The sequence below is a fragment of the Leptonychotes weddellii genome, chromosome 4 (genome assembly GCF_054177405.1).
Source record: "Leptonychotes weddellii isolate Sample4059 chromosome 4, ASM5417740v2, whole genome shotgun sequence".
NCBI lineage: Eukaryota > Metazoa > Chordata > Mammalia > Carnivora > Phocidae > Leptonychotes > Leptonychotes weddellii.
The window spans coordinates 129,623,976-129,651,965 of record NC_138372.1 but is presented as its reverse complement, the minus strand read 5'-3'; the positions used below and the strand labels follow the sequence as shown (position 1 = coordinate 129,651,965).

At 38.3% G+C, this 27,990-nt stretch overlaps 1 protein-coding gene across 3 annotated transcripts; it reads right to left on the bottom strand.

Moving 5' to 3' along the window:
- Positions 1-667: 667 nt before the first annotated feature.
- Positions 668-26,031, bottom strand: OSGIN2 (oxidative stress induced growth inhibitor family member 2). 3 transcript variants are annotated; one of them, XM_031023857.2, is made up of 6 exons: positions 25,883-26,031; positions 18,661-18,815; positions 12,894-13,030; positions 12,274-12,465; positions 5,679-5,770; positions 668-2,960 (listed from the first exon to the last, which is right to left on the bottom strand). In XM_031023857.2, the coding sequence occupies exons 2-6, from the start codon at positions 18,725-18,727 to the stop codon at positions 1,931-1,933; spliced, it is 1,518 nt and encodes a 505-aa protein (XP_030879717.1). In that variant the 5' UTR covers positions 18,728-18,815; positions 25,883-26,031; the 3' UTR covers positions 668-1,930. The 3 variants fall into 3 exon arrangements, with proteins under 3 accessions (XP_030879717.1, XP_006729491.1, XP_081672349.1); XM_006729428.3 differs by lacking the exon at positions 25,883-26,031 and adding an exon at positions 25,096-25,249; XM_081816223.1 differs by lacking the exon at positions 25,883-26,031 and adding an exon at positions 21,628-24,820 and having other exon boundaries at positions 18,661-18,817.
- Positions 26,032-27,990: the final 1,959 nt, after the last annotated feature.

The following is a 27,990-nucleotide window of genomic DNA, read 5'->3' as shown; positions in this document are numbered from 1 at the left end:
GGAGACATCCATGGAATGAATAACTAGTCAGTTATTTAGTGCTTCCCCCACCGCCTGAATAGCTAGCTGATACTGAATAAAAGATTTAGAGTTATGGGACAGAAATTGGTTAAGAGTACAAGAGTATAGTATATCAGAGAAAAGGCTATAATGTTATCTGTACCCCAGAAGAGCTAGGCTGGAGGGAGAAATGAAGGTTGTTTACTACAGGTGAAATTATTCACCAGGTTTATTTAGGCCCTTACTGAAGCTTTATTTTCCCTAAAGTTTTTTTTTTTTTTGATGAATACTTTCATTACAAAAATGCTATCATTTGGATAAGAGCAAACTTTTGAGACAGAAGGGGACGTTAACAGTTCTCAATTTTATAAAAACATCCAGCCCAACTCATTCAGAGCTCAAAAGGACAAGAGTGTGCTCAACCATATGCAGTCAGAGGATGTTATAACGATTTCAATAGGTGTGAAATTTGAAAGTTACAATTATAGTTAACTAAAACTGGATTACATCATTTCTAATCCAAACTAAATCAAGACATGACACATATCGAGTGTAAGAATTCAATTCATCTGAAACAGCTACTTGTAGAAGTGTATTATAAACACTGATGTTTTAAGGTGAATTATGATCCTGTAAGCATGTAACACTGCAACTGGACAGAAAAATATTGACATTTTAGTCTTTTTATACTAAAGAAAAAGGAAAAGACATTCAATAAACACATTCCAGATGTTTTACAAAAAAAAAAAAAAGTCTGAGAAATTAAATTTGCCATGAAGAACTTCAGAAATCAGACTTTTTTGCCTAACACTACAAATGCTGGAGACGTTGGTGAAAATATAGACATTAAGCACATCTAAATAAATATAAATCAAGATAGGGCATATAATTCAATAAATAACGATAGGATAAGCTACTATGTCATCTCCAATGAACAGATTTCAAAGTAATCAGCATTGGAATGGGAAAGACAGTTTTTAACCTTAAATAATTCTAGCAGTACCCAAACAGTATTACATATTATAAGTATTTATGCCCAAATGTTAGTTTTAATGACAGAAACTCAATATTCACACAGGGATAAGTAGTTTCATTCACAATTTATTGAATTGCAAATTAGGTTGTTATGTGAGTTAGAGAATAAATCTCCAAAAATACCTTAGCAGGTTCCTGAATGTCTAAGTGTATGCCAACATTATTGGACTATTTAAATTATTAGAAGCTAAGAATATGAAGTACTTATCAAGGTTTCAACAATAAAAATATTTTTTTAAAATACCACATTTGGTAATAAATTAGATTTATAGAAATTGGTAATTCAAAATAAATTAAACCTGAGTTGTAAATGCCTCCTACCGTGCCCACCCCCAGCATACATAACTTATATCACATTTTCTTTTAGACCAGTGTGCCTCAAACTTTAGTAAGCATACATATTCCTTGAGGATCTCATTAGATGCAGTTTGATTCACTAATTCTGTTGTGGGGCCTGAGGGTCCACATTTCTAACAAGCTACAAATGAAGCTAATGCTGGTCTTTAGACCACCCTTGAGCAGCAAGGTGGACCTAAAGTATAGTGAAGATGATTTCTGGCCTAATATACTGTATGGTTTTATAGATTATTCAAGGCTGTAAGACTTTGGAATCAAACATAGCCACAAATGATCATAAAAAGTAAGTCTTGGAAGAAAAGAATGTTTTAGTTAAGTGAAAGCTTAAAGTAGACCAAATTGGCAGTGTTTCCCAGACACCTCTGATAACAGTATAAATCAGAACACCAAGTTCTTGTAACTTTAAATAGTTACTATAGCTTGAGGCTCTCTTCCACAGGTTCATTCAAGTCCAGAAAATTCAAGCCAGTACACTGCAAAACCACTATGAAAAATCTTTAATGGTTAACTGTCCATATAAATTACTTATAAACTCACTTTAAGCTATTCCATCTCCTCCTCCTCTTTCAACAAATAAATGTTTTTTTTTCTGTCTTGTAGCTAAACAGCGTGTCACACCCAGTGCCCCTCCCTTTAAAAATCGAACAAAATTGTCTCCAACCAAAGGACCCAATGCAAAAAGGTTGGCTTCTTTAACACATTCGTAGGTATATGCATCTATTTCCACGGGATTACTCTTACATGTGATTGGCTGGCTTGAGTTATGGCCCAAGTAAGAGCCTTGTTCCTTCAGAAAAGACAGATTGGGATGAGAACCTATGAGTACTACTGCTGCAGAGAGCTTAAATATTTTTTTCAATCCAGAGAGGCTTTGAAGAATGCATTTCATGTCCGACTTAAAGGAAAGCACATGGTGCTCAGGAAAACTGGTATAATCAGATAAAAGATTGGAGTCTACAGAATATGACTGAGTACACATCATATGATAGACTTTATGATATTCTGGATAAAGCTTTTTGGGAAGCTGTTTGAAAATTAAGCTTGGATCAGTTACTCGTCTGCGAAACACATGAATCACAGGAATATTATTGTTGTAAGCACACAGTACTGCATCAGCTGCAGTAAGCCCAGAACCTACAATTAACACTGGATCCACTTTGCCACGCAACTTTCCTTTGCTTATAGCAGCTCCAAATTCAGGCATTGAATGAAACACAAAAGGAAAATCTTCCCCTTCAATTTCCAGATAGGCAGGAGAATCCAATGTTCCAGTTGCCAGAGCTACATTCTCAGCAAAGAGACAGAAGGGAACATGGGAACCATCCGCTATTCGCTGATAACCCCTGATTTCCCAATTTCTCTTGATAAATTTAGACTTCTCTATCTGTAAATGCTGTGTTGAAATATTTCTGTCTTGTCCATCATCATCATCTTGATCTCTGTAGAGTCTTGATACAGAGGTGATATAAGTATTCTCTCTGAAATTCTTCTGAAGACCCATGACTTTTACATAATGTTTATAGTAGCGAGCTATTTCCTCTGGCATAACTCTATCTCCTTTTAGGTTCCTAAAAAAGGAAAAGGAAAAATATCCTATGAGAAAAGTACTGTGATAGTTTCCATGATTATTCCTGCTCCTCCTAGTAAGCTATTATAAACCATCTTTTTAATTCCTCTGGACTGTCTTAGCTGTAAATTATCCTTTTACAAAGAAAGTTTTCTTTAGTTAAAAATGTTAAAGAATTAGTTTTATCAATAGAAGTCCCATGAGGGTAGAAACTATTTTAATGCATCTGTTTCCCCAGTGCCTTGCACAGGATCTGTTCAGATTAGCTACCTTTATCAAGAAATTTATTAAATAAATGAATTAAAATGTGGAAATACACTTTTATAGTCTTATCTCACAACTAAATAATTCAGTCTATATACTATTCACTCTACATATTGTAAAAGACTGAACTAGATTATAATTGAGATTCTGCAAGTCTAACTATAGTATATATAATTCTTAATATACATGATTTTGACATGATTTTTCATCAGTTGCTCTTTTCCTAATGACTGAAAATTCACATCTGTCTTCTGAAAAAAATCATCTTAATCTAAGTACATAAAACATTTGTGTTTTCCTGTTCATAAGGAAATCTATAAATACAGTAATGTACTTTTTTCATAAAGAGCAGTTTCTTTCATTTTCCACTTGAACTTTAAAGCAATAGGCATTAATACCCCTAAACCCTGGGCCCCAATTAGAAAGAAGTAGCAGTAAAAACATCCCTAATAATTTCACATAATTCATTACAAATTATAACTGGACATTCATAAAAGTTTTTCTTAAAATTTAAGATTTAAAATATGTTAACTCTCACTTTTTACAGAAACCCTATGTAGCAGTTAATACTATCATAATCTCCATTTTATAAATGAAGAAATTAACAGCTAGTCTAAGTTACTTGACCATGGTCACAACATTAGAAGTCAGAGTCAGGATTCAAGAGTCAGTCTTTTCCAGATCTAATAGTCAATACTATGCAAAGGCAGGAAGTGAAGCCAATATTTAATCACAAGATTCTTTTTCACATATTACTTCAATATACAATATGCCCAATGTAAAAGGATGAACACTTCTAACACATTAAAAAAATCATAAAGCTTCCCCCTTTTTACCCGTTATCGCAAAAGGAAGAATGTTAAGCAATATTTCTCTTGCTTATGAAAATCAAGAACTTGTACAACTTGCCTGATTTTACTACTTTTCATTTCAAACCCATATAAAATTCATTTTTAAAAAATCCAAAAGGAGGGGTGCCTGGGTGGCTCAGTCGTTAAGCGTCTGCCTTCGGCTCAGGTCATGATCCCAGGGTCCTGGGATCGAGCCCCACATCGGGCTCCCTGCTCCGCGGGGCGCCTGCTTCTCCCTCTCCCACTCTCCCTGCTTATGTTTCCTCTCTCGCTGTGTCTCTGTCAAATAAATAAATAAAACCTTAAAAAAAAAAAAAATCCAAAAGGGATTGGGGCGCCCGGGTGGCTCAGTCAGTTAAGCGGCTGCCTTCGGCTCAGGTCATGACCCAGGGTCCTGGGATCGAGCCCCGCATCGGGCTCCCTGCTCGGCGGGAAGCCTGCTTCTCCCTCTCCCACTACCCCCTGCTTGTGCTCCCTCTCTTGCTGTGTCTCTGTCAAATAAATAAAATATTAAAAAAAAAAAAATCCAAAAGGGGGGTGGCCTGGCTGGCTCAGTCAGAAAAGCATGTGATTCTTGATCTCGGGGTCATGAGTTCAAGTGCTGGGATTACTTAAATAAAACTTAAGAATATCTGAAAGGTTTAATCTCAATGACTCATGCTGGCCTGAATTTGTTCTCCTTAAATCTTCTCAAATTAAGGATAATTTCTATGGAGTAATATGGTTTCTATCTAAAAGGAAGTCAAGCACTCAAATGTGTACAACCCTGTTCTAACAAAGGTTAAGTAACTGCCCTGCTTTGCTTTATTGTTTCTGTGAGCAAATTAGATTCTCTGTATTAGCAATTCCTATCTAATTTAATACTACTGTCCTTGAAAATAAGGCTTTACGGGGCGCCTGGGTGGCTCAGTCATTAAGCATCCGCCTTCGGCTCAGGTCATGATCCCAGGGTCCTGGGATCGAGCCCCGCAGAAGCCTGCTTCTCCCTCTCCCACTCCCCCTGTTTGTATTCCCTCTCTCGCGGTCTCTGTCAAATAAATAAAATCTTAAAAAAAAAAAAAAAATGCTTTTCATATTACTTTACATTTTAGGTATTTTTCCCCAAATAAATTCATATTCTTCCAAGTAGAGCTTTCTTCTTACTTCTATTTTCATATTTCTTAATATTTACCTCTATAGTAGCCAATAGGGTAACTAATCACATCACAGATTCTCGCTTATTCCATCATTCTAAATTATTAATCATATGCACTCTTCTACTCTGAAAGCCAAACACTATACGTATATATACATGAGATATCCATACACAAACTTGTATATCGACTGATAAGAATAAGTAAGTGTAGAAAGGATTTGTGGGTGGATGAGAAACTAAACAGAGTGGTTTAATAGGAAAGTGGGATAAATCCCTAATTAACAAAAGCAAAGGAACCCCATCTGTCTTATAATATCTCTCTAAATGGAAATTAGCTCATGATCATTGCTACAAAGAGGTTTTATTTGAAAGACATACTATTCCTCTAAGACAGAATCACAAATATTTTGAAATTTGCTGAGGGACTTTCTCATTGTACATCAAAGAACTGTAACAGTTTGATCTTTACCTTCGTTTGCTAGATACCCAATCTTTAAATTTAAGTCCAGGTAGCTCCATCCAATTTCCAAAGCTGATTGTCAACATGGAACCTTCCATATTCTATTTGAATAAAAAATGCACAAATACATTTAAGCAGTGACATGGATTTTTAAAAAGCCAAATCCATCTTCATTCACTATAATTAAGAATCTGGATAAGGAGAGCTGAAAGAAGTTCTAAATGGTTGTGTAAATTATAAATACTTTTATCATTTCATGGAATCTATATTCCTTCTTTCATAAAGTTATACACCTATAAAACAAGTTTATAATATTGCCAGATGCCTATACAATGTTAATAGCTTCAGCCTATAATAATATAATCCAGGTCTAGAATATGTTAGAGGAACAAATCACATCAGTATTTTCACTTTTAAACAAAAGGAAAAAAGTTCATTAATTTCTAACACTTTAGATGTAGATCCATTTTAATACTAATGGATTTTTTAAAAAATGTGCAGCAGAACAGCTTTTCCCCCTCCATCAATTATAATTACAAAGTCAGCTGGTTTGGATACAGCAACATATTCTAAAACTAGGGAAAGAAGCAGTGGTTACCTGATTAAGAACAGACTCACTGCTGAAGCTAATGCTGCCTTTGAGGACGTGAGCCCTTCAGGCTCCCTTGTCCTACTTCTTTCTGCTTTGCTCACTACAAAGCAACAAAAAGCCCAAGGGCCAACAGCACCTGTCCCAATGACCTCAATGATCCCTTTCGACCAACTCTTTTAGGCTTATGGCTGTTTCTTAACTCTTCTTGCCCTGCTTCTATACAACCCAGTACTGGGAATGGTACTTATTGTTATAGTTATTATTACTAACATTTCCAAGCACTTACTATGTGCTGGGCCTTATGAAGCCTATTATTTGTGACTGTGTAGATCACTCCTGGGAGAGAAGGCAGCAAGGTGCCACTGCTTTGAGGCAGACTGGGCCTGATACTAGGATACGAACCAAGAAGATGGAAAACATCACAAGGAAAACTTAAGAATGTATTATATACAAAAGTTATCTGGAGCTGTAATTGTCTCATCTGAAACTCAAAAACCTGAAGGCACAAATATTCCACTTTCAACAATCTAAACTTTATTCCCACAGCACCAGTTCTTCCAGTTAGTTGCAAGCCCCAGTCCCGTGATCTCTTCATTTTTCTCCCAGTCTTCCTTGTTTTCCTTATGCCATAAATTCCTGCGGCCAGGGAGACTATAGTATATTAAGGAACACAAACCTGACAAGTACCAGGGGCATACAGAAAGAGAAGAGAAGAATATTTCTTAAAGGACACAAATGGGCTGTGGGGAATGTACCATTAGGGTACATTCCAGGCAGAATAAAGATGTGAGTTTTATAAAGAGAAAGAACAGTAGTGTCCTTCAAGAAATTAAAAGAAGTTCAGCCTTATGCAGGAAAGTATTAACAGACTTGGGTTGCTTAAACTGTGCACATTACTAAGAAAGGTCTGTCTTTAGGACCTGGCTTTTGGCTGCTTCCTAGGAAACAACCCCTGAGCTCTTGGAATGTTCTACGTGATGAGTGACTTTTTGTATGCCAGAGGCCTTGGGCCCTGCTGTACCTATAACTGTACAGTGTGACTGTAAGTTTATCTTAACAATGAGATTTATGGTAAACACCAGCATTTGCTCTGGGAGGCAGAGGAGTCAGTCACGTGGGTGCTGCTTTTCTACATGACTGGCCCCCAGAAGATCCCGACACCAAGGTGTGGGTGAGCATCCCTGATTGGCAACTCTTCGCACATGTTGTCACAAATCATTGTTGGGAGAATTAAGTGCAGCCCCCTGCAACTCCACTAAAAATGAACATTTAGAAACTGGAGCTTTTCTCCTGGACTTTACTCCATGAACTTTTCTCCTTTAATGATTCTAATCTGTATCCTTTCACTGTAATCAACTTATAACCACGAGTACAACACATTTAGGGAGTCCTGTGAATCCTAGTGAATCTACAGCCTGAGTGTGAACCTGGACCCCCAGAAAGAGTATTCTGGAGCATGGAATGTAAGAGAGCAGTAAAGCAAGAAAGCCAAGTAGGGGCTAGATCACCCAGGTACTGGTAAAATACATTAATGAGTTTGCATACTATTCATTAGATGAATTGAGAGCAGCTACAGGGTTTTATGCATGGGTGTAACATTCAAAAGAAAGATAACTCTGGCTTTGGTATGGAGATTATACTGAAGAAGAAAACACTGGAGTAGGAAACCTTTGCAATAATTTGGGTCAAAGATGATGGGGCGCCTGGGTGGCTCAGTCGTTAAGTGTCTGCCTTCGGCTCGAGTCATGATCCCGGGGTCCTGGGATCGAGCCCTACATCGGGCTCCCCACTCGGTGGGAAGCCTGCTTCTCCCTCTCCCACCCCCCCTGCTTGTGTTCCCTCTCTCGCTGTCTCTGTCAAATAAATGAATAAAAAGTCTTTAAAAAAAATTTAAAAAAAAAAGATGATGATGGCCAAATAAAATTACGATGGGGAAAGGCAGGGTGGAAGGACTCACAATATGTTTATGAGAAAGAATGGAGAAAATACAATAATTGGTTTGAAATGGGAGTTGAGGCAAGAACAATCAAAGAAGGTTTTTGGCTTGAGTAACAACATTCCAGGGCTATTACTCCATGATAAGGAAAGGAAGAAATCTGATGATAAAGATGACTGGTTATGTAGGCATGCTGAGTTTGAGAACACCTATAGAATAATCAAGGGAAGGTATCTAGATGAATCTATATAGAGAAAGCAATGTGGGCCAGGGATCCTGATTTGGGAATCACTTGGCATTCACATGCAAGTCACTGAAGTATATGAGACAAGCCAGGGAGAATGAAGGCAAGACCATGGCCTGGCAAAGAGCTTACAGAAGAGTCCACAAGGTAATGGAAAGGAGTGACTATAAGAAAAACAAGGAGATGAAAGGTTGAGAGAACCTAAGAGGGGATCATTGCTGTCAAATGTTGCAGAGGTCAGAAAAGAAAAATTCTGAGACTATCAAACTGAGCAAAAAAGGAAGTTACCAACCTTTAAAAAGCAGAAAAGGCAGTGACAGAAGCTAGAGTGACGTTAGCTAAGGAATAAGAGGCGAAGGCATAAAAATAATGGATAGGTGGGGCACCTGGATGGCTCAGTCAGTTAAGCGTATGCCTTCGGCTCAGCTCATGATCCCAGGATCCTGGGATCAAGCTCCAAGTTGGGCTCCCTGCTTGGTGCTGAGCCTGCTTCTCCCTCTCCTCCCCGGCTCATGCTCTCTATCGCTATCTCTGTCTCTCTCTCAAATAAATAAATAAAATCTTAAAAAAAAAAAAAAATGGATAGGTAACTATTTCAAGAAGGTGGCTCTAAAGCAAAGAATACAGATAAGCTAACACATAAAAACTTTTTAATAACAGAAAATAATTTTAGCATATTTATATACTGATAAACAGGAGCTGCCAGAGAAACTTAAGATACAAGAGAGTAAAATCAAATAAGCAATATCCTTGGAGAAGACAGGGGTCTAGAACATAGCTGGAAGGTCAGTCTTAGATACAAGTGATACCACTTCTACAATAACGGGATAAGAAACAAAAAGGTAGCATGAATGCAGATATGTTTGCAGGTGTGAGCGCAAAATTATGGAAGTTCAATCCTGATGGATTCTATTTTCTAAGAATCAAGAGTATTTCTAAGTAGGAAGATGAAAAAAAAAAAAGGGATAGAGATTTGAGAAGAATTTTTTTTTTTTTTTAAAGATTTTATTTATTTATTTGACAGAGAGAGAAACAGCGAGAGCAGGAACACAAGCAGGGGGGAATGGGAAAGGGAGAAGCAGGGGGAATGGGAGAGGGAGAAGCAGGCTTCTTGCCGAGCAGGGAGACCGATGTGGGACTCGATCCCAGGACCCTGGGATCATGACCTGAGCCGAAGGCAGATGCTTAACGACTGAGCCACCCAGGCGCCCGAGAAGAATATTTAATAAGGAAATATCAAAGGATTTACTAAGTAGTGTTCAGGACCCAAATGAGGTTGGAGAATACTTTTCACAGCTGTCCAACTTTTTTTTTCCTGGCACTGTTTAACAGTTTAAGTATGGGAAAAGATAATGTAGACAGTTATATAAATTGCTTTTTTTATCAAGCCAGTGTGATAGGACAATGGGTCAAGAGACTATAGAACCCAAGCTGGGTAGGTAAGGAGGTTAAGATCAGAGGCTCAAACTCTCTGTGTTTGAAGATTAGGTTCAGTGTAATTGGGTGATGCAGCTGGAAGAATAAAAAGTTGTGATCATAAAGTAAGGTATTTGAAAATTCAGGTTTTCACTGAGTAGTCACAGTGGTGCCCCTGGAGTCAGTATGTAAGGAGGAGAAGAGGAGATCACTGAGAATGAAGAGACTAAGAGGCTAAGGTGTTGCTTCTGTGTCACGTATGTAAAGGTACTCAAGTTGACAATAAAACTTGGGATACAATGGAAAACCATGACTTAGGTGCCACAGATTCAACAACTGAGGGGGGACAATCGGGCAGTCGAGGAGCTAGAAGATGACAAGACCTGTTCAAAGGAACGGGGACTTTGACAGAAGAGCGATGGGGAATAAAGAGAACGCCAACCTCACCAGTCAACCTGACAGGACATGGGGCCATGGGGAGTGAACAGACTTCTTCCACTTCAGAGGGCTGCAGCAAGAACAGTATCTTCAGGAAAGCAAGATTTCAAGGAAGGGAATAAAAGCAGCATATAATAATTGAAATGGTTAAGAGTAAACAAAAGCTTGTTTATTAGCAAATGGAGTTTTAGGGATACACTGTTAGAAAGTCTGGAAGTGAGGAGAGTGGTGAGAAATTGGATCACAGGAGAAGCCAAGAACTACACAGAAATGACTACAAGAGGACAAATGACTTAGGGAGCTTACATCCTGAGTAATAACTGAGGTTAACAAGCATGTACGTGAAGCATGGCAGGGGAGAGGGCTGTCTAAAAAGATAGTACTACAGTCAAGAGCTTTAAGATTAAGGTACGGAATGCAGAGGTGGGAGGAAATAAATAATTACGCCTGGAAAAGTCAGGTCAATTCATAGAAGTGATGCTTGAAAGATGGATAATAGCTAAAATATCATTTATTTATATCCCCATTCTAGTGGATATCCTATATGATGCATGAAAAAAATTCAGCAAGTTTTAAATATATTTCAGTTTTACCACTGATTCAAATATGTTTTTAGTAATCAAGGCTTACACATGCTTTAACTTTCCTTTATATCAGAGGAAAAAATGATATAACACAGATTATTGTCTGTACATTTTTCTAAGCAGGAAAATATAAGTACAATAAAACCTCAGAAATTTAGAGAAGCATTATGCAATATGGCTTTTTCAGGAACTACCATTTAACAATGCTACTCATTAAGAGCACAAATATAAACACTTAAGCCAAAAGGCACAGATAATGTTAGTTGCTATCCGTTACCATTAAGGAAATTAACATTAAGAAAGAAGTTGATGATATATTTAATCTAGAAAGTCCCCCAAATACCCTGAAACAGTCACTTAATTAAATGTAAATAACTATTTAGACATACAGCATTGCACTAATATAGGAATATTCAACTGAAGTCTGTAATGAAGATCTGATATTTAATGTTAAAATTCTGATGAAATCCTTATTCATAAAATAGCAAAAATTATTTACCATTTATTTGTATAACAAATGAGCATTCACTACACACCAGATGCCATACAAACAGCTAAGGACACAGGAGAAAAGAAAAATTATTAGTTCCTGACCCCTAAGGAAATGCACTGAATTTTTATGTTAATCAATTCTCTGGTTTAACCCCTGCCATGAACTCAATTTGTGTCACCCCCAAAATCCATATGCTGAAGCCCTAACCCCCAGTGTCATGGTATTTGGAGATAAGGCCTTTGGGAGGTAACCAGGGCTACATGAGGTCATGAGGGTGGTGCCCTCATGATGGATTAGTGGCTTTATTAGAAGAGGGGCAGAGGAGAGGAAGGAGCATGCACCAAGAAAGGCACTGTCTGCAAACCAGGAAAAGAGCCCTCACACGAACTGAACAAGCTGGCACCTTGATCTTGAACTTCCCAGCTCCAAACTATGAAATAAATATCTATTGTTTAAGGCACTCAGTCTATGTTATTTCATTATAGCAGCCCAAGCAGATTAATACAACTTCTTTCTTTTACGATCCACTTTTCACTTAAGATATTGAAAACATAGGGAAATAATGGGTACTAGCCTGAAATACTGTGTGAGATTTTATAAAGTATGAAATGAATTTAAAACTTTTTACTATGCAAAACATTGTTGCAGTATTTTCTATATAGTTATTGTAAAATAGTATAGAGAAGCTTATTCTAAGACTGTGCTGGTAATCAAATCTGGCTTAACTTCTCGTAACCCGTATTTCATTGAACACCATTAAAATTCTCAGATAAAAATGTGGTAAATGTATATAATGTATGATAATGTTGTATATCATAATGTTTCAAAATTCAAATGGTCTTATCAAGATGACATATAACAACTCACATACACTATAAAATGCGAAGAAAAACATACTCACATGCCAAGCTCCACCAGGTGGACCTTTACCAAGAACTAAGTGAGGGATGTAATGATGTTGTTCTAATTTCCAATGCAAAACGGATGGATAATCATAACCAAAGTCAGCATCTGGATGAAGAAGTGTGTCAAAAAGTACTGCAACTGGATTGGATGATCGGCCCTCAAGGCCCTCAGACAAGTATTCTAAGTCCTGAATGAATTTTTCAAAAAAAGAAAGAAAAAAGGTAGAGTTTGAAGGAAAAAAACCAAAACAAAAACAAAAAAAAACCTTAGCTGGTACAATAGTGAAAGCCATCACTCTAATCCAGCATTTCCTCGGTAGTGTTGCTATAAAACACTGATGTTCCCTGAGACCTTAACAGATTCTTTGGTCAAATGAATATAGGAAAAGACTGGATTTCAACAAAACTAATCAGATCCTTTTACTGCAATTCTTGAAGATGCATTTAAAATACATTAATATGCCTTAATAGGTCTACTGTAACATTCCAATAACAAAAAACAGCACTTCCCAAACTTATTTGAACACAGAGCACCTATTAAAACTTCCGCCAGGAAATAATTTGGGAAATTTGAGTATTTAAAAAAAAAGCAAAAAGATTGACATGTAAGAAATACCTGATCAACAATGGAAAGATGTCTTGCTTCTTCTAATTTACTATGTAAGATTGTATTTGGATGTATTGCTTCTGATGATAAATATGGTCTGTAGCCTGATAACATATAAGAAAGGCAGATTCCTGAGGGTCCATTTCCTATTTAAAAAAAAAAAAAAGAGGTGGAGAGGTACATCATGTGTCTTAATACTCTTACTCCTTGGCTTTTCTCAAAGATGCATTTTCTCCCTTACCAATTTGTCTTCCTTCTCTAAACTCTTAAAACCAAGTATTCGTAAGATACTGACTTTTGTCTTCTCTGTTTTCTTTTGGTAGTCTCATCTACTTGAAGCTTTAAGTCTCTATGCTGACCCCAAATTAGACCTGTAGGCTGACCTCTTGCCCAAAAATACATCCCACATTTCCATATGCCACTGCTTCACTCCACCTAGTTGAACCACCAAATAATTTAATCACAATGTGTCCAAAAGCATATTCATGAGTTCCTTCATTTAGGCGTCCTCTCCTTTAAATCCCATCCCCTCTCAAAGTCTGGTGCTAAGAAAATCCTAAATTAATCAGGTTCTGAGTCTAAATCTATTTAGTCACTATATCCATTCAGTTGTCTTTGTTAGCGTCACTCCAAGACAAAAGTCTCTTGTTCATACTAAAGATACACCTATTCCAAAATCATTTCACATTCTACATTCAGATGAATTTTGATAAAACAAGGTCCTCATCATACTACCCCCTCCATTTGGAAAGCTTTAATTGTTTGCTTCTGATTACCCAGTGCTCACCATGTTCTGGTCTCAATCATCTTTCCAGACCCATCTCCTAAGAGTGTCTTCCTACATTTTTATATGCTTAAACTAAAACCAAACTGGATTTTTTGTTGAATCCTGGTGAACTAGCTCCATTTCTGTAGTTCCTTTAGTCTAGGTTTTCACTTCTCTATTATCTCCATCTACCAAAAATTTAATCCAACTGGGATAACTGCTAGCCTCAGGAAGAAAATTCTGTTCCATTCTCTAATATTTTGCCCCAAATAAAAGAAGCTCAAAGATGTAAATATGAAAAGTAAAATCCAAGAATACTGGAAAATGGATTGCTACTTCTACTTATAATACTGAAGTGGGAAGCCTTTAAGCATGACACACAATTCAAAAGACAGAAAGGAAAGTAAACCATTTGCCTTCATAAAAATTAAAAACAAATGAGAAATAGTGGAAGTTAAGATCTGAGGCAAAGAGTTAATTTCCTTGAATCAAAAACAAAGACAAAACTAAAGAATAAATATCATATGATAATATCAATACAGATAAAAGATACAGAAAAAGCATTTAACAAAATCCAACAACTATTCATAAAAAAAAAAAAAAACTCCATAAACTCAGAGGGATACTTCCTCAAGTTGGTAAATTTCTACAGTAAACCTACAACTAACATCATACTTCATGGTGAAAAACTAGATGCTTTCCCTCCAAGATCAAGAACAAGACAAGGATGTCTCTTCCCATCATTCCTATTCAACACACACCATGATAAAAGTCATAGTTAATGCAATAAGAAAAGGAAATAAGAGACTTAGAAATAAAACTGTCTTTTTTCATAAAAGCCATGATTTCTATGTAGAAAATCCCAAAGAATGGACCAAAAAACTCCTAGAACTAACATCAAGATTGCACAATACAAGGTTATATGCAAAAGCCAATTTCTTTCCTATATACCAGCAATGAACAGGTGGCATTTGAAATTAAATATACAATACTGCTTAATCTATGCATGTGCCCACACACACCCCCACACCCACACACAAATACCTGCGTATGAATCCAACTATATATATTTAAGATGATAACTATATATATAAGATGCATACAAGGAAAACCACAAAACTCTGATAAAGATGATCTAAATAGATGCTCATGAATAAGAAGATTTGATATTGTTAAGATGTCAGCTCTTCTCAACTTCATCTACAGATTCAATGCAATCCAGGTAAAAATCCCAGCAAGTTACTCTGTGGATACCAACTAATTCTGAAGTTTGAATGGAAAGGCAAAGACCCAGAATAACAAACACAATACTGAAGCAGCAAGTCAGGACCAACATCATCCAATCTCAAGTCTTCCATTAAACTACAGTCAACAAGACGATGTGGAAATTATTAAAGAGGAGACAAATCAATGGAACAGAAGAGAGCAGAGAGAGATTCTCACAAATACAGTCAAACTAGTCTTTGACAAAGGGGCAAAGGCAATCCAATGGAGAAAGGAGAGTCTTTCCAACAAATGGTGCTGGAACAAATGGACATCCACATGCAAAAATATGAATCTAGATACTAACCTTTTATCTTTTACAAAAATTACAAAATAGATCACAGACCTAAATACAAAGCACAAAATCATAGAACTTTTAGAAGATAAAATAGGGGAAAAATCTAGGTGACCTTGGGTTTGATAGTAAGTTTTTAGATATAACACTAAAAGCAGGATCATCCATGGAAGGAAAAAACTGATAAACAGAACTTCATTAAAATTTAAAATTTCTGCTCTGCAAAAAACACTATTAAGAGAGTGAAAAGATGTCACACTGGGAGAAAATATTTGCAAAACGTAACATATACAAAGAACTCTTGAATCTCAACCATAAGAAAATAACTTAATCAATTAAAAAGTACAGAAAGGATATGAACAGGCATTTCAAAGATACACAGATAATAAATAAGCATACGAAAAGATGCTCATCATGTATGATTACAGCACTGCAAATTAAAACAATGAGGTACCACTACACACCTATTAAATGGCTTTTTAAAATCCAAAACACAGACAATACCAAATGCTAACAAAGATTTAGAGAAACAGGAACTCTCATTCACAGTTGTTGGGAATGCAAAGTGATAGAGCCACTTTGGAAGACAGTTTGACAGTTTCTTAAAAAGCTAAACATAGTCTTATGATATGATCCAACAATCACACTCCTAGGTATTTACCCAAATGAGCAGAAAACTCAATGGCTGTGCAAAACCTACACATGCATGTTTATAGCAGCTTTACTCATAATTGTCAAAAATTGTCAGCAACCAAGATGTCCTTAAGTGCATAAACAAACTCAAACATCCATACAATGCAACAGTATTCAGTGATAAAAAAAGAAATGAGCTATGAAGCCATGAAAAGACCTAGACGAATCTTTAAGGCATACTGTTAAGTGAAAGAAGCCAGTATGAAAAGGTTCCATACTGTATAATTCCATGAATATGATATTCTACATAAATCAAAATTACACAGACAGTAAAAGATCAGTGGTTGCCAGGGGTTGGGGGTTGAGGGACAGGATAAACACATGGAGCAAAGATTTTTAGGGCAGTGAAACTATTCGGTAGGATACCATAATTGGGGATACATGACTTATATATTCAGCAAAACCCACAGAACTATACAACACAAAAAAGTGAACCTTAATGCAAACTACAGATTTTAGCTACAAATAATGTATAATCAGAGGTTCATCAATTATAACAAATGCACCACACCAATGCAAGATACTAATAATAGGGGAAACTGGAGGTGGCAGGAGAACGGGAGTATATGAGAACTCTCTGTACTTTCTACTCGATTTTCATGTAGACCTAAACTGCTCTAAAAAATAAAATCTATTAATTAAAATAAACATTAAATAAATGCAAAATAGTGGGACTTAGGATCTGAGGCAAAGAGCTAAGTTCCTTAAATCAAAAAGAAACAACACTCAACAGACATAGGCAAAAAATACAAACAGGCAGTTTACAGAGAAATAAATACATAGGTGGAATGCTCCTTCACTCCCAAAGACGGTCCCCACCCTAATCCCAAGAACCTGAGAGTGTTACTTTATATAACAAAAGGTAACTTTGTACATGTGATTAAATTAAGGATCATGAGACTGGGAGAATACCCTGGATCGTAAAGGTAGACATCACCTAATTATATCAGTCCTAAAAAGAGAGACTCTTTCCCAGCTTTGGTGAGGGGGAAAGGGGACAATGAAAGAAGGTTAAGAGAGAACCCATACTGCAGATTATGAAAATGGAGAAGGGGTCCAGGAGTCAAGAAATGAGAACAACCTATAGAAACTGGAAAAGGCAAGGAAACAAATGTTCTGTCCTAGAGACCCCAGAAAGGGATGCAGTCTTGCTGACATCCTGACTTTAGCCCACAGAGACTAGTGTTGGACTTCTGACCTATAAAACAGTGAGACGATAAACTTACATAGTTTAAAGCCACTATGTTTGTGGAAATTTGTTATGACAGCAACAGAAAACACACATATTAAGGAAAGCAGTTCCTTCTCTGCGCTCTGATGGAGTGCTACTGTCAGTCCAATGTGCATTAGGTTAAGCTACTCATTGGCTAGCTGAAGCAAAACACAGACTGTTTTGGGGAGTGAGGTGGGCAGGTACAGATGATGGTACTTTTTTCTTTTCTAACCCGCCCATAGCCAGCGAGAAGAAGAAGAGGGTTCCTTTACTCACGCCAACACACTCAGGATGAAAAACCAGTGTTGGACAGACGTGAGAAAATGGAACATGACGTACAGTCGCCAAGATACCCTGGATGTGAACTACTACAAACACCATCAGCTCTATCATCACCCCTAAAAAGAAATCTAGGGTAGAACGGTCTCGCTTTCTTCCTTTCCTTCCTCCCTCCCTTCCTTCCTTTACTGTATCCCCCATATGCCAGTCAAAGGACAGGACTTCTCTCTCCTTCCTGCTAACTTTGAAAGAGGCTATCGGGGCCCCTGGATGTCTCAGTCAGTTAAACGTTCAACTCTTGATTTGGGCTCAGGTCCTGAGATCTTAGGTCGTGGGATCAAGCCCCACATTAAGCTCCATGCTCAGTGGGTCAGTGTTCCCAGACTAAAGGAACCACAGTTGCTGGAGATCTCTCTCCCTCTCTCTGCCCCTCCCCCACCTCACACACGCACATGTGCTCTCTCTCAAATAAATAAATCTTAAAAAAAAAAAAGAAAGAAAGAAAGAAAGAAGCTTTCAAAGAAACTAAGGAAGCTATATGCCATCAAGGTATGTTATACCCCGTAATTCTTTCCTGCAGCTTGCTTCACACCATAGTACTTGTCTTGTAGTACGTTCGAATATTAGATGCAAGATGTATGTGACAGGTAGTTAAAAACATGCAATAAACAAAATCATAAAAATATCTACAATTCTGAAGTAATTAGGCTGCACTAATTGCTTAACTTTTAATATCTTCTATACCTAGCTGTTGAGGTGGTACAAAGGATATATAATGATAATACTACGGTTAAGGTCATTATAGTACACACCACAGCGGAGTACCTGACAGTCATTACTGAGAACCTTTACTAGCTTGCACAAGTTACTCAACTTCTGAGCTGCCCTGACTGCATCCACCCCACAACAGAGGGCTCTAGGGTTGTAAGGCATAATACAATAATGTACACAGAATGCTCTGTATGGGGCTCTACTAATGCTGGTTATAATCATTGCCATGACACTATCATAATAATTAACACACCTGATTGACAGTATTTTAACACAATAGGGTAGTATCAATCCTTCAATGAAAAAAAAGTTACATTCTAACACAGAATCTAGTATCAGATAAACCAATTACTCTCTCCCAAGACTTGGTTACTTAATCACATCAAAAAACCCAAGACTACTTCTCAATACAACCCTAAGACCTGTGTCATGCAACTATGCATATATAGTAGTACCGACCAGAATTGTAATTTTAAGAGTAAAATGCAGTACTTACCTATTACTACCACAGGCAAAGTCACTGATGAATCTTCCAGGAAAGAAGTTTCTTCAACTAATGGCATAGCTTTAACTTTCTGCCCCAAATTATCACCAAAATATTGCACTAAGGAATTAAAAATCTCTCCTTCGGTTTCAGTGTCACTATAGTTTCTTCAAAAAAAAAAAACAAAAACAAAAACAACCAAAAACAAAAACATGAAACAAGAGATGTAGTTAATATAGCCTTTATAAAAACCTATCTTTATTCAGATTTTATTTAGACCATAAAATATGCAATAGTTCCATAAAAGGAGAAAAAGAAATTCTTCTGATTAATGCTTTCAAATTAGGAGCTTAGCTTACCTGTCAACCTGTACCATTTTTAATGTCAGAAATCCTAAACAGCTGTTAATGTCTCTGAAGTATAATGTAGGCAAGTCCCACACAAGTTCTAAAGAAGCAGCTATCTTTAAAGACCAAGGAGACAGCATTGTACTGCGGATTTTTAGAATTCTCTGAGATTTCCTAGGAATGGCTAGTTTCTCTCATTTTTTTCTCATTAATAAAAAGGTAAGTGCACTAGAGGCGGCATATTTGGAACAAAATAGTCATAATACTAAAGAAAAGTTAATTGTACTTATGTATTACAAACTGCATATTTTGGTAAAAGAAAGGAGGTTTATACATCTTAATTCTCAGATATTGAAAATTGGGAACATCTTTATGTTGATTTCCAATCTACTTTCTTTCCTAGTTGCCTCCCTAGAAACTAGTTTTAGCATTCTGACATGCTCAGGAAATAAATGGAGTAGCCTCCGAACACAGTTAATGTTCTGCATTACACTAGTGATTACTTCAGAACAGAATCCCCAAATTATTTTTCATCTTTATATAGTCAGCAGCAGGCAAATATCTGGAAATATTAAACTGAGCACCAACTATGGGTGAATGTGCTTACTACTCCTCCCAAAATGAACATGAGATGGATCAGTTATTTCACAGGACTCACAGATCCCGGAGGAGAATGATAAACAGAAAGAATTAGGCAGAGACCAAAATTTCTGCTTCCCTATAGCCTCCCAAGGTCCCAGTCTACCCTAGGATAGAGTTCTCCAGGATATGCTAACAGCTTTCCTGAAGAAGGTATAAACTCCACCCCAAGTATTTGGACTCCTCTAATGATACGTGGCCTTTTGGGACCAGAATAGATACCCTTTGGATAGGTCTATGAGGGAAAGCTCCTCCTCACACTGAAGCCTGCTCCTGGAAGAAGTTATCTTATGCTCAGCTCAATGCATCCCTTTCAGATCATCCCAACTACTTCTCTGAGCAGATCCAGGTATACTAGTTACCCAGTCTGCTTCTGCTTCTTGGCAACTGCACTCAAATGAGTGTATTATACTCAGGCCTATTTCTGGTATCTCTCCTGAATGTGTGCCGAGGACAGGCCCCCCAGCTCCCTCTGGATGCTTCTGATCAAAGTTCTTTTGCATACCCAGGCCTGATTGATATTGTGGTGGCTGTAAAGGCCACAATTCTTTTTCAGAAGATGCACACCTCATCTTCAGTCTCTTCCAGATATCCCCACCTCAAACATTTTTGCTCCCACATATACAACCCGGGAAATAAAAAAAATAAAAAAATTTTTAAAAAAGATCATCACTAACTTTTTGTTAATCAAAGAGAGGTTTCCTTCAAATCTTAACAAACATTTTCTCCTTTTCAAGTGTGCGATTCAGGGTTGTTAGTATAATCACAAGGTTTTGCAATCACCACTACTAATTCCAGAAAAATTTTATCACCCTAAAAGTGATAAACTAAGTTAACAGTAGCAAACTAGTTACTACTAAACTAGAGTACCCATTAAAACTCATTCCCCATTCTTCCTTCCCTCCAGCTACTGGTGACCACTAATCTACTTTCGGTCTTGTTGGATTTGTCTGTTCTGGAAATTGCATATAAATGGAACCCCTCACACATTATGTGGCCTTTTGTGTCTGGCTTCTTCCACTTAGCATGTTTTCAAGCTTCACCCACACTGTAGGGGGTATTGGTACTTCATTTCTTTTCATGCCTAAGTAATTTCTCACTGTAGAGACAGAACACATTTTGTTCATTCACAAACTGATGAACATTTGAGTTGTTCCCATTTTTTGGCTATACAAATAATGCTGTGAATATTCATGTATAAATTTTGTGTGGATAAATGTTTTCACAGCTCTTACGAGTAAATGGCTGGGTCATAAGCTCTGTTTAACATCTTAAGGAATTGCTAAACTGTTTCCTAAAATGGCTGCATCATTCTACATTCCCACCAGCAATATAGGAAGGTTCCAACTTTTCCACACCTCACCAACACTTACCTTTTTTTTTAGCTACCCTCATTGGTGTGAAGTGACATCTCACTGCAGTTTTGACTTGCATTTCCCTAATGACTAATAATGTTAAGCATCTTTTCATATACTTTTTAGCAATTTGTATTAACTTCTTTGTAGAAATATTCTTCACCCACTTTCAAACTGGGCTTTTTATTGAGCTTTAGAAATTATATATGTAGAGCACAAGTTCCTTTTCAGATATATGATTTGCAAATATTTTCTCCCATTCTGTGGGTTGTCTTTCCCTTTCTTTGTTGTCTTTTGAATCACAAAAGTTTCAATTTTTTTATTTTTGCTACTGTGCTTTTGGTGTCTAAGAAACCACTCCCTAATCCAAGATCACCAAGATTTACTCCTATGTCCTATAAGTTTTATAGTTCTAGTTTTTAGATTTAAGTCTGTCATCCATTTTGAGTTAATTTTATATATGTGATGTGTGAGGTAAGAGTCCAACTCCATTCTTTTGCTTGTGGATATCCATTTGTCCTGGAATCATCTGTTGAAGAGACTGTAATTTCCCCTTTGTCTCGTGATCCCATGGAAAAACCAACTGACCATAAATTTAAGGATTTATTTCTGAACTCTCAATTCTATTCCACTGATCTATTAATCTTCATGCAAGCGCCACACTGTCTTGCTTACTGTCTCTTTGTAGTAAATTCTGAAATTAGAAAGTGGGAATTCTCCGACTTTGTTCTTTTTCAAATTGTCTTGGCTATTCTGGGTTCCTTGCAATTCCGTATGAATTTTAGGATCTTGTCATTTCTGCAAAAAAAGGGTGCTAGGATTTTGATAAGACTGCACTAAATTTATAGATCAATTTGAAAAATATTGCCATCTTAAGAATACTAAGCTTTTCAATCCATGAACATGGGATTCCTTTTATTTAGGCCTTCTTTAGTTCTTCTCAATGATGTTTTGTAGTTTTCGGTGTACAAGTCTTAAGACTTAGGAATAAGTATTTCTTTCTTTCTGATGCTAGTGTAAATGGAATTTTGTTAATTTCATTGTCAGACTGTTCATTGTTAGTGTGTAGAAATAGGATTGATTTTTGTATGTTGATCTTATATTCTCCAATGTTGCTTAATTCATTTATTAGGTCTAGTAGGTTTTGTGTGTGGGCCTCCAACAATTTAGTCTGTTTCAAGACTCTAGAACATTAAGTAGAGCCAAAGTTTTAGCTTATCTAAATTCTCTATATAGTGTAAGTAATTAGATCTGATTTTCTACGGGTCATTGGTATAATCTGTACATATGCAATATGTATATAATCTATAATAATACTGGTATGTATATAATTGTATATGACCTATAACTTTGGTATAAACTATTTGTAATAAACCTGCACGGTATTTGAAAAATTTAATACAAATTAACACAGATGAAAAACTGAATCAAGAGAAGCAAACAAAAAACAAAAGTATGGTTCACTGATTCTGCATAAAGCAACAATGAAACAAAGGCCTCCTGATAAGTCTCTTTCTAAAAAATTCAGAGCCTAAGTTATAATTCAGTATTACTGCACGTTTTATAATATATTCATACTATATCACAGGTCTATGAACAGTTTCAACTTTTACTTGAGATATCCAACTTGATCAATGTTATGTTTAAAACAAGTATTTTGAGTAATAAAAAATCTACTTTTCCTTTATTTGGGATACTACAGCACTTTACACACATGCAAAAATAGTTGCCCTATTAGGCATAAAGACTATTTGATATTTAAGAGGATTTTAGAGCACTTCCATCTTTTGTTCTTGAAATATTATAGTCCAGTCTCGAAACACATTTAAGAGGATGGCACAGGCATAAAATTTGGGTAATAAAAAGGCTTTTCTCACATCTAGCAATACTTCTTTAAATGATAACTCAAACTCAAATGAAATGCTTTAGTATCTGAATTTTTATAGTCTTTGGAAGCATGATCCTAAATGGTCACCAAATTAATACTACTGTATGAAAAAAAGGTTCTAAAGTCACAAATGAAGTCAGTCACACTGTCCATCTTCCAAAACAGTAGGTATGGAACAAGCAGCTGGAAAGTCAGTGGACAGTTATCACGATACCTATTCCTTTCAGGTATGGCACAAGATCCAAAATATACAGGTTTGTCACAACCTGTTTTAAAATGTGGGTTCCTAATAAAATTGCTCAAAAAATAGCATGCGTAAATTATAAACACCTTCCTAAAGAAGAGGTCTTAAATGTTTTAGTTTTTAAATCTGAGATACAAGGCAGTTATTTTTACAATGGAAATAAGGTTTATTATCACAATTTTCTTCTTTTGGCTAGCAAGGCTTGTTTTCCTTTATCCCTCAAGATCAAAACATACCAACTACTTTTGTCTTCATCTCCTCCAAATTTCTGTACAAAGTGTTAATAGGCATATGGTATCCACAACCGAGGTTTAGCTGAATGGATATGAATCCCAACCTGTGTCCTTAGAGTTCATCTATACCAAAAGCAGTCAATTCACAGCCATGCAGTCAAAAGGCTAAATTTTAAACAGCAGTGTCTGAAAGGCATGTTAATTTCTCAAGGGGCTTCAGTTTAACAAGTTTTCACTAGAGGAACCTGTTTTCTAACTCTCCAAAGTGGATCTGATACTCTCAAACCAATGTCTGTCAAGTAGTCAACAAAGTTGCCTAAAACTTAAAATCCAGCAATTACATAAAACATTTTTTTTTTAATATCCAGAATTTAGAAGCCCCTACAAAACTCACTGAGAAGTTGGGTAAGCCTGAACTGTTGCTCTCTATTAAAACAGGAGTTCTGAACCTTCTTGGTGCCTTACACTCCTCGGCAATTTGGTGAAATCTCTGAACCTCTTCGTTGAATTATTATTAAATACATAAGAGATACATAGGATTTACAAGGAAACCAATTACATTAAAATACAGTTATAAAAAGTAAACCTGTGACATGTTTATTTGCACAAAAAAATAACAAGTTTGGTGATGTGTAATTACTGTAATTTTGAAAAAATAAGCATATAGTATTTCTAGATATGTGCAACTGATATGAAAATATTTGTGAATTTTATTGACAAGGTCATAAGTACTATGTGACTTGTTGCTTATATTCATAATTGAAAGACATATTAGATTTTGGTTAAAGTTTAGCAAAAATATCTGTTGTACTTTCTTCCCACGCAAGTTCATGGCCACTTAAATTCTACCTACCAACTCCAATTTTAAAATTCTTGATCAGAGTTTCATATTTTGAGAAAAATTTATATATCATTATTCTAGCACATTCATATATGCGAAGTAAGGTAATTTACTAAGTCTTCGCTAAATTGAACATTTCTTCACCACAGGGTTAAAATCACTTCCAAGTGCCTTTAGCCTTTCTCCCCATAACTGACTTAAATGTCTGCCAACTGTGCAAGAGAACACATATTTTTATTCTCAAATGCATTAACCTCATCACCCTTAAGAACGTTCCCATAATGTGAGTCTTGAATGGCCACCTATTTCAAATTTCTATAATATACGGCTTGCAATGACAAGCATCCTAGAACAAAGTCAGCACCTACTTTTAACTAGACCATCACACTTAAAACAGTTTCCTAACTCCTTTCAACCCAATAACTTAGATTATTACGTTTATTAAAAAAATCTATGAAGATTGTAAAGGTGGGGTAAGGAGGAACCTTCGCAACTCTTCAAACTTTGCACTACTTGGAAGTCTCAGGTTGCAGTAACCGACTCGCTCCGGGTCTAGCCGGTTTCGAAGTCCCATGACTGGCCCGGTCCCCGAGAGGATACGAAGACAAGAAAGGAGAGTTCCCCACCCCCCACCCCGCCCGAGCGAGGTGCCCCCAAGCAGAGGTTGCCGAGGCGGGAACCCTGATCAAGCAGGAACCAGGAGGAAGTGGCGGCAGAGGCGGGAGGCCGCTGCAGTCCAGGCGCTCGCCCCCCACCCCGGACCCGTCCCGACTCCAGACCGGTCCTGACCCCGACCCCGCCCGGCCTCTGCCCATCTCGGCCACAGCACGGCCGCGGGGCCGGGAAGCGCCCCACCCTCCGCCTGCTCCCATCCACTCCGCTCCCCGGCTGAGAAGTCACCTGAAATGACCGGCCAGGGAGCAGCTGCAGCACCACACCGGCATGGAGCGTGGCGCACGGGGCGCCTGAGCGCGACGGCCACGGCCGCCGCCTGCCCCGGCTGGGCTGCCCGTTCGGGGCGCCCGCCCACTCGCCCGGCGTCGCGGGGTCCGCGGGGCGCCAGCGCTCCGCGCGTCGCCGTTGCCGCGGCTGTGCGGAAGCTGCGTTTCAGCAGCGGGCCGGGCCCCGGCGCGCCGAACTCCGCCTCAGGAAAAGCGGCTTCCGCTCCTCGCCTGCGGGGAGCCAGACGCCGGCGGCAGATGATCTGGGGGCGCCACGATGGGGGCGGAACGGGGCGGGGACGCTGCGACGGCTGCGGCGGAGGCGCGCGGGCTCCTCCTCGCAGGTGCGGCGGCGGCGGGCGAGGCCGGCGATTGGTGGAGACGCGGCCGGGGCGAGGGGCCGGGCCTGACGGAGCGGCGGCTGCGCGAGCCGGGGGCCGAGGTCCTCGCGCCAACCGGACCGCTGCGGCGGCAACCGGGGACCCGGGCCTCGGCCTGCGCCCCGCGGCCCCTCCGCGTGCACCCTCTTCAGGGCCTGGGGGGTTAGCAGGGCTGGGCGGATGCGCGTCGAAAGGACCGGATGATGAGAGGAAGAGAAAACTGTAGCAGAACGGCTCGGGGGGGAGCCCTGCGTACAGCGCGGCCTCCGCGACCGGGGAGCAACGCGGTGTCACCCCAGTCCGTCCGCGCGGGACTCCCACCGAGGAGGCCAGGGAAAGGCCGAGAGTCCCACCCAAGAAACCCACCTTAGCTCCTTTTCTCGCGCTGGCCTGGGCGCAGACGCTGGGAGCTTCTGCGCGCTTCTCGCTTTCGACCCTGCATCACAATCGCCTGGGGCGTGGTGGGGGGTGGGGGAAAACACACCAACCCACAGGTGCCCGGGCTCCACCCCCAACTGTTCTGATTGTGGAAGTCCCGCTTCCTGAATGGGGGGGAGCCTCCCTTCCCTAAGTAAGAGGCTCGCAAACATTCACTAGTGTGAGAATCACCGGCGTTGCTGGCTAAAAGCACAGATGCTTAGCCCTGCCCAAGACTTACTGAGTCCGTTTCCGGGCGGGGGAAAGGGCGGGAACGTGTATTCTAAGTCCCTCCAGGTGAACGGGATTCAAGAAAAGTTAGAAAAGTACCGAGTAATGAGTGTCCCTATTCGATGTTGTCAAAAAATAGAGGCGGGAAAAACTCCTAGAAGTGACTGCATGTGCTGTTAGATGTAGATGTCTTCCTATCCCCACTTACAAAAAAGCCCAATTATTTTTGCGGTTAAAATGTAAGATACATAGTTTCTGTTTTTAAATAGTTTTTTTTTATTTAAGTTCTCAAGTTTTGTTGAATGTTGTCATTGAACGAACTTGCACATAGCAGGTATTTTAGATTCTGTGGAGCTTAACAAAATTGTAGGACTCAGCCTGCCTCCAGGGTTGTAAAAAAATTCTGTTTTTTCTCTTGTCTTATTGAGAATTTGACACGTTCATTTCATTTAATGTCTCGAAAAGTGAAGCCTGAAGTTACTTTTCTGTTACTAGTCATAACATTATCCTTCTAAAGGACCTAAATTCCTAAAATGTATGCCAATCCAGAGAATTGAAATATTTAAAACTGTAAGTATGTATAAGTACTTTGTGTAATTTTTTCTTTATGGCTTTGTTTTTACTTTGAGTTTTCTTGAAGTATTTCCGATCAAATAGTAAAGTGAGCATATCAAATTTTAGGCTTAATCTGTATTTAAACCTTGTGAACTTGCTATCATGGTTTACACTATATAATGGTTTATGATTAAATCAGGCCACAATGACTACATAGAGGATTTTTCTTACAGGTAATGGGGCATGTCAGAGTTTTTGTATTTTTTTTTTAAGATTTTATTTATTTGTCAAAGAGAGCACGAGTGGGGGGAGGGGCAGGCAGAGGGAGAAGCAGGCTCCGCGCTGAGCAAAGAGCCTAATGTGGGACTTGATCCCAGGACCCCAGGATCATGACTTGAGCCAAAGGCAGATGCTTAACCAACTGAGCCACCCAGGCATCCCGGAGTTTTTGTATTTTTATTTTGAATTGTAGGTGAGGTCTTATTTAAATATAAAATCCAGGTTTTATAATAAAAAATAAATATAAATTGTGAGGTTGTGGGGCAACAGACTCGGATGCAGCTGGTGAGAATGTAAATTAGTATGTAATCCAATACCCCCTCACCTGCATAGTAGAACCTCCGTGGACCTTTCAGCGCCCACACTAGCGCACTGAGGGTGCAGCTTATCTCACACCAGAAGCCTTGCCACTCCACAGTACTTTCTGGACTCCCAGTGTTACCTGGTTGTAGAATCCTTACTGAACAACTCTTCTTACTGGTATATAATGTGCTGGTATGTCATACATTTAATTATAACCAAGTGGCTAAAAGGACTGTCTGTTGGAACCTTCACTGTGCAGCTAAGGTGATCTTGGACAAGTTACTCAGCATCTCTGGGCTTTGATTCCTCATCTATTATGAACTTATTTCTTTGGTTGTAAGGATTAAATAAGAAAATACTTTTAAAGCAGTCATCACAGTGTCTGGCTCATGTTAATCACTGAATAAATATTAGTTTTCACTATTATCAATAATAATATTGTAAAATATTTTTACATTTTCTAAAGCAGAAATTCAGAAAGTATGGATTGAACTGTGCCCCTTGCCGAATTCATATGTTGAAGCCCTAACCCCCAGTGTGACTATATGTGGAGATAGGGCCTGTAAAGAGGTAATTAAGGTTATATGAGGTCATAAGTATGGGACTCTAATCCAGAAGGGCTGGTACCTTATAAGAAGAGCAGCTTTCTTTTTCTGTCAAGAGAGGGTGGGAAGCCAGGAAGAGCCCTC